The 13,637-nt window shown below is 41.2% G+C and overlaps 2 protein-coding genes across 2 annotated transcripts; both read left to right on the top strand.

The window, feature by feature from the left end:
- The first annotated feature begins 4,543 nt into the window (after window positions 1-4,543).
- PCDHB7 (protocadherin beta 7) lies at window positions 4,544-7,575 on the top strand. Its single transcript, XM_033180911.1, has one exon. The coding sequence runs from the start codon at window positions 4,923-4,925 to the stop codon at window positions 7,308-7,310; it is 2,388 nt and encodes a 795-aa protein (XP_033036802.1). The 5' UTR covers window positions 4,544-4,922; the 3' UTR covers window positions 7,311-7,575.
- Window positions 7,576-10,196: 2,621 nt separating this feature from the next.
- On the top strand, window positions 10,197-13,316 carry LOC117065719 (protocadherin beta-8). Its single transcript, XM_033180904.1, has one exon. It carries the CDS (start codon window positions 10,303-10,305, stop codon window positions 12,856-12,858), a length of 2,556 nt encoding a protein of 851 aa, XP_033036795.1. The 5' UTR covers window positions 10,197-10,302; the 3' UTR covers window positions 12,859-13,316.
- Window positions 13,317-13,637: the final 321 nt, after the last annotated feature.

Here is a 13,637-nt window from a genome sequence, read left to right as displayed (position 1 = left end):
TTTTATATTTTGTTCAAGTCATTGTTATTATGACTTTGTCTGTAACTTCAGGCTAATTTGATATAGAAAATAGATCTATAAGTTATATAGAATATAATTCTAGCTGATATAAGAAGCTTCTTTAATAAAGTGATATTTAAGGTAAGAGTAAAAAGGTGAATAAAGAAAAATGTAAGACTTACATGCATATTTTAGAAATCAAGGTTTATTGAGAAAAAAGGGACAAAGTAAATGACTCAGAATCAAAACAAGAATTTTTTAAAATAAGGAAAACTAAAGGAATGAATTAAAAATATAAAAGCACAAATTGATAATACAGAATAAAACCACATAATATTTGACCAATTAAACAAAAAGTTATTTCTTTGAAAAAGCCAAGGATATTTTAGATTCTATGTATAACTGATGTATGAGACATGCACCTTTCATTTGGATCCCTCTAAAAATGCACTAAGAAAAAGTGAACAGATATTTTCAGAAACATAAACTTAATAAGGATGAAGAGAAGAATATAGAAGACAACAGGGAAAACTCTTAGAAGTTGGAAAACAGATGAATGATTTAGTAGACCTGACAAATCAACTACCAGTTGTAGTGTAAATGGGAAGAGCTGAGAATCAATCCTGTTTAGACTGTGGGTATAGAATCAATTCTGTTTAGATGGTGGGACATATAGAGGCATCTGAAATGTCAATCCTAGATCCTCTGGAAATGATGGTAGCATGCCAAATAAAAAAGATTGTGTTAAAGCTCCCTGTAAAGCAGTTAAATCTCTAGCAGTTAGATCACATTTCCCCACTCCAGTCACTGAGTAACCTGCCTATCCCCTTGACCCTAACATAAGTCTGGAGTTTTATTTTCTGATGAGTACAACAAGCAGGGTTATTATATGAGAGGTGCTGCCAACAAAATGGAGGGCATGGGTAATATGGGTAGCAAAAGTAAGTAACCATCTAAATATTGAATTCTGGTTGATTGTTAAAATGCTATGATAGTCATTAGAACCAATTACAAATATTTTGGTTCTCCTCTTCTTGGACATATGGTAGAATTTCAATTCTATTTCTTTTTAAATATGTGTAGCCATGTAATTTTCTTTGGTTAATAAAATGTGAGAAGTGACATATATCCATTCTGGGCTGAAGTTTTTGGAGGCACGGTTTAATACATTTTCTTTTCCCACTATAGTGATCACGGAAGTATATGTGAAGATGGAATCTTCACAAGTTTAGATCCTTGACTGGCTGCTGTGAGGAGGGCCCCAGGCTGAACTATATAGGGTATATAGTATAAGAAAGAAATCAACTTTCATTGTGTTAAGCTGTTGAGATTTGGGGAAGTTGTTTGGTATTGAAGCATAACTTAGCCTATCCTGATGCAAAACTGTACTCCTCTTCACCCACTTAATCCTTCATCTTTTTCAATCTGTATCTTTTCCTTTTGGATGGGGGATTTTAAAGAGTGCGGTAATCTGGCCAGTCCAACTGGAAAGACCTAATCACACTGACACTGAGTTTTCCCCATCCATCAGTGCTCCCAGTTCACTTTAGAATGAAAACTCAAAGTGGACAAGAATTACCAACCTACTCAGAGCCATCACTCAGCTCTGTAGTCTCCCAAATTAAATTAAGAACAAACACATGAAGAAAGTTTCTGAAAAGGCATACAGAAATTAAAGAAAAGCAAAGAGTAAAAAGGTAACTTGGAGAAAATGGAAAGTCTGCAGCAAGAAGAAAACTTGGGGGAAAAGCTATTATTAATATCATCAGATGAAAAAAGAAGTTACTGCATCTAAGAAATAAGTCCAAAAGAGAGCTCTTTAAATAAAAGAGACAAGTCTAGGAAAATACTAACCTAATAAAAAAAATAAAAATCTCAATATAAGGGCTTGAAGACAAAGTTAAGAAAACTTTCAAGAAAGTACTGCAAAAATATTTTAAAATGGCAAGTAGGAGAGAAAAAAATAAAGAAACTAGAGAACCATACCAGAGGTCTAACATCTGAATTACAGAAATTCTAAAAAAGGAATGGGAGTTAGATTATTAATGAAATAATTTAAGGAGATTTCTAAGATCAGGAGGAAATGTTTCCTAGATGAAATGTCTCATCAATTATACTGTACAATGGATGGAAAATAACCCCAAGCCAAAACATGTAATTGTTTAATTTTAAAATTCTTGGGACAATGACATATAGAAGGTAAGAGATAAGATTAGCTTTAGACTTCTTAGCAAACAGATTGGCTTGGAAATCTCATTGACAAAACAAAAATTCTGAAGAAAAATTATTTTCAAGCTAAAACTCTATACTTAGTCAAACTACTAATCAAGTTTGAGGGTAGAATAAAGACATTTTAGTACATTTAAGATCACAAAAACATTTAACTCTGAAACACCCTTCTCTGAAAACTACTGGAAGATATCTATCAAAATGAGAGCCCAATTCAAGACAGAAGAAACAGAAATGAGAAGATCCAAAACAGGACAGAAGTGAAATGAATCTCCAGGTGATGTTGAAGGATGATCCCAGGATGACAACTGAGTCTCAGGCATAATGAACAACTAGTCCAGTAAGGAGCTGTTTGACTCAAGAGACAGGGATTTTGAAGGATATCATTAGCAATCCTCTTAACATTGTATCATCTTTTCAATCATATGAACCTATTGGAGGATGTGGTCTAGTAATTCCACAGAGCAAACTGAAAAAGGGCAAGTTATAAAATCCCAGAACTAGCAAACACATCCAGAGTAAAAGGCAAAGAATTCCAAGAATGAGAGCAAAGAAAAAATCCAGAATGATAGCTGTGCAGTAGGCATAGAAAGCAACTGCCCTATTTAAAGAAAAATTGAAGTCTCAGGAGGAATGGAAATGATTATGGGGAAAATTGTGCTGAGAGGCAATTGTATCTGTGGGATGAATAAGTGATAGGGATAAAAAAATCAATAAATGAAAAGGCAAGACAATTATTAACCTCAAGAAAAAATTGAAAAAGAAAATATAATTAATGCACAATAATGTTCCCAATATATGGTAAGTAAAAGAAAATCTGAAATACCTGAAATGTAATCTAACATAATAAGGAGTCAACTGATAATTTCTAAAATTAATTTATCAAAATACATCAGAAAACGGATTAGTGACCAAAGAGATAACTAAAACTTTTAAAATGGCTACCTCTTAGGAGGGGAACTAAGAAAAGTGAGGCAGAAAAGGGCAGAAAAGCATTGTATTTTATTATAAGTCTCTTAGTGCTATTTAATTTTGGACCAAGGTCACATATTATTTTGAAAAAAATGCATTTCAAAATATCAGTAGAGCTCTTGCAAGTCTCAACAAGAACAAAAAGGAGATAAAATGTTAAACATCACTAATAAAAAGAGGGATACAATTAAAGGTAAATAACACAATGAAAACATGCCAAGAAATTTGCAAATGAGATAAAATGATTTTCAAAATGAAATGCAAGTTACTTAAAAATACAAAACCTGAACAGATTAATAACCAAAGGTAAAATGTACATGGTAGTCATAGATCTACTGCAAGTGAAGTCACAAAACCTAACCAGTTTAAAAGGCAAGTTGGAATTAAGCATGTAGAAACATATAATAATATAATTATTAAAACTATTGTATAAAATAGATAAAATATTTTCTATTTTATACAATAGAATAGATAAAATAGATAAAACACATTCTATGATGCCAGTATAACAGTTTAATACCAAAGCCATAAAAGGCAAACACACCCAAGGAAAACAACATTAACTAGAAAAATCCTAAAACTGTGTTGACACATCATATCTATTTGTGCACTAAAACAATAATACATTATGGTTAAATGCCATTTATATCAATAACTCAATAATTTAGAAACTAAAGAATAACTGCATTATTTCAACAGCTATCAAAAATCACTTCAAAATATGAAAGAATAAAAAGAAAACTTTCTTGATTCAAAAAAGGAATACTTACCCCAGATTGAGATCAACCATCATAGTTGAAGATGAAATGCTAGAAGCACTTCCACAAATGCAAGACTGACCTACTTGCTACTACTAATTTTAAGAGTATTCATTGGATATTGGAGATTCTAGTCACTGGAATTATAGATGAACAATAATTTCTATGTAATACTTAAAGCAGGTGAAGGACGAAGGTTGGGTTAAGGGAAGGCAGAAAGTGTTCCAAGAAATATCACGGGTAAAGAGTAAGACCTGGAAAGTGGAATAATTGTTTAATTCACAAGAAATTGGAAAAGGGTCAATTATTCTGCCATATTCACGTTATTATTGTTAAATACTTTACAAATGAATAAAATGTCCCCAACGAATATTTGTTGACTTCAAGGAGGAACCTTCATTTTCTCATATATATTTTTATTATCCATTTTTAAAATAGGAGGTTTTCTTAGGATTTCGGTGGGGAGCCAGAGTTTAGTTGCATGCCCCTAGATTTAAGAAGACAATAAATTAATTCTTCTACGAATCCAGATTATCACAGGGGGAAACGACGTCAGCTATTACTTACTAGCATTACTGTGACCATTTGAGGATAAAGATGGAATGAAACAGCAAAGAACCCGGGGAAAAATCACTCTTGTTGCAGAGTTCCTTTAATCCGCCATCTTTTTCCTCTAGTCTTCATAACGGGAATAACACCCACAAAACGCAAGGTGGCGCTGCTGGCTAAAAAGAGAGAGAAAAATACCTTCCCAAAGAAAGGATGTTACAGATTTCAGAGTAAGAAGGAAATCTGAGAAGTGTAGGAAAGGAAACGGTGGTAATAGGAATTGGGGGAAAGTAAGGATCCTTCCCCACAAACATTGGTATTATTCAGCTCATTTCAAAGGATTCGGCTGCTGCCATTTGTGAGAGCTGCTGGAGGCTAAGTGGAAGTCATTTTGAAAGACTGATCCAAGGAAGAATGGAGGCCAGAGTAGTGCGTGCTGTGCAGAAAAGGCAAGTCCTATTTCTTTGTGTTTTTCTGGGAATATCTTTGGCTGGCGCCGAACCGCTTCGGTATTTTGTGGCGGAGGAAACAGAGAGAGGCACCTTTCTTACCAACTTGGCGAAAGACCTAGGGTTAGGGATAGGGGAACTGAGAGCCCGCGGAACTAGAATTGTTTCAGACCAGAACTTGCCATTTTTACTGCTCAGTCCGCTTACTGGTGATTTACTTCTAAATGAGAAATTGGACCGAGAGGAACTGTGTGGCCCCAGAGAGCCCTGTGTGCTGCCTTTCCAGTTGTTATTGGAAAAACCTTTTCAGATTTTCCGTGCTGAACTATGGGTCAGAGACATCAATGATCACTCTCCAGTATTTCTAGACAGAGAGATTTCCTTGAAAATATTAGAAAGTACAACTCCAGGGGCGGCATTTCTCCTAGAAAGTGCACAGGATTCAGATGTTGGAACCAACAGCCTGAGTAACTACACCATCAGCCCCAATGCCTATTTCCATGTTAATGTCCATGATAGTGGGGAGGGGAATATCTATCCCGAATTGGTGCTGAATCAAGTGCTGGATCGGGAAGAGATATCAGAGTTTCGTTTAACCCTCACCGCTTTAGATGGCGGCTCTCCTCCCAGATCAGGGACCGCCCTCGTATGCATCCTGGTTCTAGACATAAATGACAACGCCCCTGATTTTCTGCGGTCGCTTTACAAAGTGCAGGTGCCCGAAAATAGCCCCGTTGGTTCCATGGTTGTCTCCGTGTCAGCCAGAGATTTAGATACCGGAAGTAATGGGGAAATAGCCTATGCATTTTCTTATGCCACTGAAATAATTCTCAAAACGTTTCAAATCAATCCAACATCTGGTAATCTTCATCTTAAAGCGGAACTGGACTATGAGGCAATTCAAACTTACACATTAACTATTCAGGCCAAAGACGGCGGCGGGCTTTCTGGAAAATGCACTGTGGTGGTTGAGGTAACAGATATAAACGATAATCGACCCGAGCTGCTCCTGTCTTCACTTACTAGCCCAATTGCAGAAAACTCATCCGAGACAGTCGTGGCTGTTTTTAGGATTAGAGACAGAGATTCTGGGAACAATGGAAAGACAGCGTGCTCCATCCAGGACGATCTCCCCTTCATCCTGAAGCCATCTGTAGAGAACTTCTATACTCTGGTAACAGAGAAACCTTTGGATCGAGAGAGGAACACTGAGTATGACATTACCATCACCGTCACCGACTTGGGGACACCCAGGCTGAAAACCGAGTACAACATAACCGTGCAGGTCTCCGACGTCAATGACAACGCCCCCGCCTTCACCCAAACCTCCTACACCCTGTTCGTCCGCGAAAACAACAGTCCCGCCCTGCACATCGGCAGCGTCAGCGCCACAGACAGAGACTCAGGCACCAACGCCCAGGTCACCTACTCGCTGCTGCCGCCCCAGGATCCGCACCTGCCTCTCGCCTCCCTGGTCTCCATCAATGCGGACAACGGCCATCTGTTCGCCCTCAGGTCTCTGGACTACGAGGCCCTGCAGGCGTTCGAGTTCCGCGTGGGCGCCACAGACCGCGGCTCCCCGGCGCTGAGCAGCGAGGCGCTGGTGCGCGTGCTGGTGCTGGACGCCAACGACAACTCGCCCTTCGTGCTATACCCGCTGCAGAACGGCTCCGCTCCCTGCACCGAGCTGGTGCCCCGGGCGGCCGAGCCGGGCTACCTGGTGACCAAGGTGGTGGCGGTGGACGGCGACTCGGGCCAGAACGCCTGGCTGTCGTACCAGCTGCTCAAGGCCACGGAGCCCGGGCTGTTCGGTGTGTGGGCGCACAATGGCGAGGTGCGCACCGCCAGGCTGCTGAGAGAGCGCGACGCGGCCAAGCACAGGCTGGTGGTGCTGGTCAAGGACAATGGCGAGCCTTCGCGCTCGGCCACCGCCACGCTGCACGTGCTCCTGGTGGACAGCTTCTCGCAGCCCTATCTGCCGCTCCCGGAGGAGGCCCCGGCCCAGGCCCAGGCCGACTCTCTCACCGTCTACCTGGTGGTGGCATTGGCCTCGGTGTCGTCGCTCTTCCTCTTGTCGGTGCTCCTGTTTGTGGCGGTGCGGCTGTGCAGGAGGAGCAGGGCGGCCTCTGTGGGTCGGTGCTCGGTGCCCGAGGGTCCCTTTCCAGGACATCTGGTGGACGTGAGCCACACCGGGACCCTGTCCCAGAGCTACCAATATGAGGTGTGTCTGACTGGAGGCTCCAGGACAAATGAGTTCAAGTTCCTGAAGCCAATTATCCCCAACCTGCTACCCCAGAGGACACGTAGGGAAGTTGAAGAAAATCGCCCATTTCAGAATAATTTCGGTTTCTGATAAAGAATGAAAACTAAATCCGCGTCTGTGAATACATTTTTGATTAGGAACTTATTGTGAGGTGCCTGTAAGGGAATGTCTTTAGATCATTTCAAATATGTACTCTTGAAGACAAGAAATAAATTTCTATACATAGAATAGGATCCTGATTTAGTACCAAGAACCCTTCATAAAGCATGAAATGTATATGTGTAACGTTTTATGTCAAACAATTATGCTTAATATACAGTCTATTAAATGTAAGTCTTGTTTAAGATATTTTAAATTGCTTTCCATTGTTTTCAATCTCTACTGAGACTTTCTGAGTTGATTAGAATGCTGTATGAGTGTACCTACCCTAGTCTCAGCATAGACTGTAGATCTTTTTAAGCATTTTAAAAAAATGCTTTTAATGCATCACACACTATTTTAACACTTTTAATCTGAGAAGCATATGAGGCATGTTATTTTAGGAATGAACAAATAGATGGTCTTAGAGAGTCAATAAGTTCACTAAGGTGCACTAATAAGTGACAAAACTGATCGTCCATCCTAGATCTGTCTGACTCTGGGTCAGTGACCCTGCTCTAATTCCATACTGTTTTCTGTCATTAGATATCACCTGGCAAGTGTCTGCCTAATTAAGGAGAAGAAGTCTTTTATGATATTTATACTGCTGTTCAATCTTTTCTATATTTAGAAATAATAATGTACATATTTATCTATGGTTTTATTTTCTTATAAACCAAAAGTCCTGTATTTCTGGGTCAATTTTCAACTATTATTACTAATGCTCTGATCTGTCCAAACTCAAGTGAAAAACAAAATTGAAAGGGCAACCTGTGCCTTCTCCCTGTCTTCAGAATATATGACTTTCATTTTACAGAAAAAGATTAATGGTCCTAAGTAGGAATATTACATAATTTTGATTGCATCATTAGTTAATTATTTTCTTCACATTGTAGATTTTCTGCCATCACCCATACTTAACATTTGTAATACATTTTCCTGATTTGAAAGTTTGTTTTTAAAAGTTTTCTATTAATTATAGTGCACTATTGAATCAGGAAAATCTAAGATAAAGAATAGTTTTAAATGATAATATCAAAGAGAAACATAGATGTTCATTAAATTTTTAGAAATTCTGGGAAGTTAAGGAAAAGCACTTTTTAAATAAAAATTTAAAACTGATTTTTATTTTTAAAATATCTAAATAATTTTTGCACAGTTGTGTTCTGAAAATATTATAATTTAGTGCTGGTAACTCTAATAAAGGTAGTATTACTGTATATCACTGGTGGGATAGAATCTAAAGGCAAAAAAAAAAAAACACACACATCACAGCAGTAAAATCTTAAAATGCTTTCAGGCCGGGAGCAGTGGCTCAAGCCTGTAATCCCAGCACTTTGGGAGGCCGAGATGGGGGGATCACGAGGTCAGGAGATCCAGACCATCCTGGCTAACATGGTGAAACCCCGTCTCTACTAAAAATACAAAAAACTAGCCGGGCGACGTGGCGGGCGCCTGTAGTCCCAGCTACTCGGAAGGCTGAAGGCTGAGGCAGGAGAATGGCGTGAACCCGGGAGGCGGAGCTTGCAGTGAGCTGAGATCCGGCCACTGCACTCCAGCCTGGGCGGCAGAGCGAGACTCCGTCTCGGAAAAAAAAAAAAAATGCTTTCATGGTCTTAGGGCAAAATTATCTAATTTCTCCAACAAATAAATGGCTTGAAAAACAGGAGGAGAGAAGTCTACACTAGGAAAGATATTACAAGATCCACCAATCAAATGTAATATGTGGATCTTGTCTGGATCTTGTTTCAAACATCAGCAATGACTTTGAAACACTTGGATGAGTTTTAATATAGATGGATATTAAGTAATACTAACTTAATTTTTAGGTATAATAATGGCATTGTACTTAAGGGTATTTTTAGAGTCACTTAAAGTCATTATGCATTTAAAGAAATGTATAATGAAGTATTTGTGGGTGAAAATTCAGTTTGTCTGGAATGTAAAAATGTTGGAGGTATAGAGTCAAGAATCATGGCAAAACATTGATAATAGTTGAAGCTAGTACTGAGTACTTGGAAGTTGATTTTACTCTTCTCCTTTTATGAGATATGAAAAATATCAAAATAAAAGCTTTTTAAAATTGATGCTATTAGAAGAGAAGTGGAGGTAACAAAAAAGAACATGCTTCCCCAGAAACAAAATCACCACTGTTGTAACAGATTTTGTCTCTATTTAGACAAACTCTCCAGCCTTTCTTTGTTCGTTTACCTTCACTGTTTGACATAAATTCTCTACCTGAGATAGTCATGTTCTTGTACTATTCTATCATGTGAATTTTGAGGTGTTTTTCTAGTTATAGCAATGGATTTATGCAGAGTCACCTACCTGGTGGTATAAAATTGCCATATACCGGGTATATAGTTCATTTTTAAGGTTAATCTCTCTTTGAATCAGTTTCCTCATGTGTAAGATGGGGAATTCACAACAGCCCTATGTGCTAGGTGCTATTATTATCCTCATTTCACAGATGAGGAAATTAAAGCAGAGAGATTAAGTAATTTGTTTGAGGTAGACAGCTACTAATTATTCGTAAGGTTCATGGAAATAAAACTATAAAGATCTAAATGTTGTCCATGTTAACTACAATTATATTTGAAATTTTCTGTATATATTCTTTTTGCCAAGCTAGACTGTTACCTAAATATTTCCTTTTTGCCCAAAACTCAGTTAGCATTGTTGAAAGACTAATGTAATTTCTCCTTCGGACAGTTGTCTGCTCAGTAACGTCCGGCGATATTAAAGGTGGTGTTGTACCTTACATAGTCCTAGGGTACACACAGGCAGAGTTGGGAATATTACATCTATTATCATCCCACAAAATGTAAGATTCTGTGAGGACGCGTGGTGGCGCTGCAGGATAAGAAGGTACAAACAGAACCGCAGCTGCAACTCCATTAACTGGCAAAAAGCAGCAGAACCTGGAAGCCCACGGGAAGCTTGGATGCCAAAGAGAGGATGGCAGGGTCCTCTGGAGAGGACTATTCTCTGCAATATTTCTGAGGTTATCTGTGGAATAACTACAGCCTCAGATACTGGGGACTTTACAGTCCCACAGAACCGTCCTCCCAGGAAGGTGAACCCACCAAGAACAATGGAGGCCAGCGGGAAGCTCATTTGCAGACAAAGGCAAGTCCTTTTTTGCTTTCTCCTTTTGGGCTTATCTCTGGCGGGCGCGGCGGAAACTAGACCCTATTCTGTGGTGGAGGAAACTGAGGGCAGCTCCTTTGTCACCAATTTAGCAAAGGACTTGGGTCTGGAGCAGAGGGAATTCTCCAGGCGGGGGGTTAGGGTTGTTTCCAGAGGGAACAAACTACATTTGCAGCTCAATCAGGAGACCGGCGATATGTTGCTCAATGAGAAATTGGACCGTGAGGATCTGTGCGGTCACACAGAGCCCTGTGTGCTACATTTCCAAGTGTTGCTAGAGAGTCCCTTCGAGTTTTTTCAAGCTGAGCTACAGGTAATAGACATAAACGACCACTCTCCAGTATTTCTGGACAAAGAAATGTTGGTGAAAGTATCAGAGAGCAGTCCTCCTGGGACTACGTTTCCTCTGAAGAATGCTGAAGACTTAGATGTAGGCCAAAACAATATTGAGAACTATATAATCAGCTCCAACTCCTATTTTCGGGTCCTCACCCGCAAACGCAGTGATGGCAGGAAATATCCAGAGCTGGTGCTGGACAAAGCGCTAGACCGAGAGGCAGAAGCTGAACTCAGGTTAACACTCACAGCACTGGATGGTGGCTCTCCGCCCAGATCTGGCACTGCTCAGGTCTACATTGAAGTCGTGGACGTTAACGACAATGCCCCTGAATTTGAGCAGCCTTTCTATAGGGTGCAGATCTCTGAGGACAGTCCAATAGGCTTCCTGGTTGTCAAGGTCTCTGCCACGGATGTAGACACAGGAGTCAACGGAGAGATTTTCTATTCACTTTTCCAAGCTTCAGACGAGATAAGCAAAACTTTTAAGGTCGATTCCTTGACAGGTGAAATTGAACTAAAAAAACAACTCGATTTTGAAAAAATGCAGTCCTATGAAGTCAATATTGAGGCGAGAGATGCTGGAGGCTTCTCTGGAAAATGCACCATTCTGATTCAAGTGATGGATGTGAATGACCATGCCCCAGAAGTTACCATGTCTGCATTTATCAGCCCAATACCTGAGAACGCGCCTAAAACTGTGGTTGCACTTTTCAGTGTTTCAGATCTTGATTCAGGAGAAAATGGGGAAATAAATTGCTCCATTCAGGAGGATCTACCCTTCCTCCTGAAATCTTCTGTGGGGAACTTTTATACTCTACTAACAGAGAAACCACTAGACAGAGAAAACAGAGCTGAGTACAACGTCACTATCACCGTCACTGACTTAGGGACACCCAGGCTGACAACACACCTCAATATGACCGTGCTGGTCTCAGACGTCAATGACAACGCCCCCGCCTTCACCCAAACCTCCTACACCCTGTTCGTCCGCGAAAACAACAGCCCCACCCTCCACATCGACAGCGTCAGCGCCACAGACAGAGACTCAGGCACCAATGCCCAGGTCACCTACTCGCTGCTGCCGCCCCAGGACCCGCACCTACCCCTCGCCTCCCTAGTCTCCATCAAGACGGACAATGGTCACCTCTTTGCCCTCATCTCACTGGACTACGAGACCCTGCAGGAGTTCGAGTTCCGCGTGGGCGCCGCGGACCTCGGCTTCCCGGCGCTGAGCAGCGAGGCGCTGGTGCGAGTGCTGGTGCTGGACGCCAACGACAACTCGCCCTTCGTGCTGTACCCACTGAAGAACGGCTCCGCGCCCTGCACCGAGCTGGTGCCCCGGGCGGCCGAACCGGGCTACCTGGTGACCAAGGTGGTGGCGGTGGACGGTGACTCGGGCCAGAACGCCTGGCTGTCGTACCAGCTGCTCAAGGCCACGGAGCCCGGGCTGTTCGGTGTGTGGGCGCACAATGGCGAGGTGCGCAGCGTCAGGCTGCTGAGCGAGCGCGACGCGGCCAAGCACAGGCTGGTGATGCTGGTCAAGGACAATGGCGAGCCTCCGCGCTCTGCCACTGCCACGCTGTACGTGCTCCTGGTGGACCGCTTCTCCCACCCCTACCTGCCGCTCCCGGAGGTGGCCCCGGCCCAAGCCCAGGCCGACTCTCTCACCGTCTACCTGGTGGTGGCGTTGGCCTCGGTGTCGTCGCTCTTCCTCTTGCCGGTGCTCCTGTTCGTGGCGGTGCGGCTGTGTAGAAGGAACAGGGCGGCCTCAATGGGTCGCTGCTCGGTGCCCGAGGGTCCCTTTCCAGGACATCTGGTGGACGTGAGCGGCACCGGGAACCTGTCTCAGAACTATCAGTACCAAGTGTGCCTGGCAGGAGGCTCAGGGACAAATGAGTTCCAGTTCCTGAAACCAGTATTACCTAATACTCAGGGCCATTCTTTTGGGCCAGAAATGGAAGATAACTCTAACTTTAGGAATGACTTTGGTTTCAGCCTTCAGTTAAAGTAATTGTTTTCGTATTACATATTTTAATTTTTATTATCAATTCAAAGTAACGGTTTTCTGTCAACATAGTATAAATTTTAAATTACACTAAATTTATCCGTAGTATTTCTCTTGTTTTCACTGTTTTTAAAAATGATACTCATCTTCTCTTCATTAGTATATCCAGTGGACTCTAATCATAATTATTTAACAGTGCAATTTTAATTAAAATGTTTATAGGAAAATGCACAGATCTGAAGTGAAGAAATTAATGTAACTGATCTTTTTAAGCCTTTTTTTATTTCTAATCTAGCTAAAATTTAGTTAAAAGTGGTATAAAGAATGTTTTACATTTATTGCCTTTTAAATGTTTCCCCATATTCAAAGGGAGTTGACATATTATTCCCTTTTTTAAATATGAGAAAACTGAGGCTTAGAAAGCTAACTTGGCTGTGAGCAGTGGCTCACACCTGTAATCACTTTGGGAGGCTGAGGCAAGCTGAACCCTTTGAGTTCAGGAGTTCGAGACCAGCCTGGGCAATGGGGGAAAACACTGGCTCTAACAAACATACAAAAATTACCAGGTGTGTTTGTGAACCTGTAGCCCCAGCTACCCAGGAGGCTGAGGTGAGAGGATCCCCTGAGCCCAGGAGACAGAGGCTGTAAGTGAGCCAAGATTGTGCCATTGCACTCCAGGCTGAATGACAGAGTGAGACCTCATCCCCCTGCAAAAAACGGTTAATTTCTTACAATTCTGAAGTAATAAAAGTAAAAATTTGAAATGTAATCTAAGTCTAACCAAA

This window comes from Trachypithecus francoisi, unplaced genomic scaffold, assembly GCF_009764315.1.
Source record: "Trachypithecus francoisi isolate TF-2019V2 unplaced genomic scaffold, Tfra_2.0 Lachesis_group2, whole genome shotgun sequence".
In the NCBI taxonomy this organism is placed as follows: Eukaryota; Metazoa; Chordata; class Mammalia; order Primates; family Cercopithecidae; genus Trachypithecus; species Trachypithecus francoisi.
This window is presented reverse-complemented; position numbering and strand designations above follow the sequence as displayed.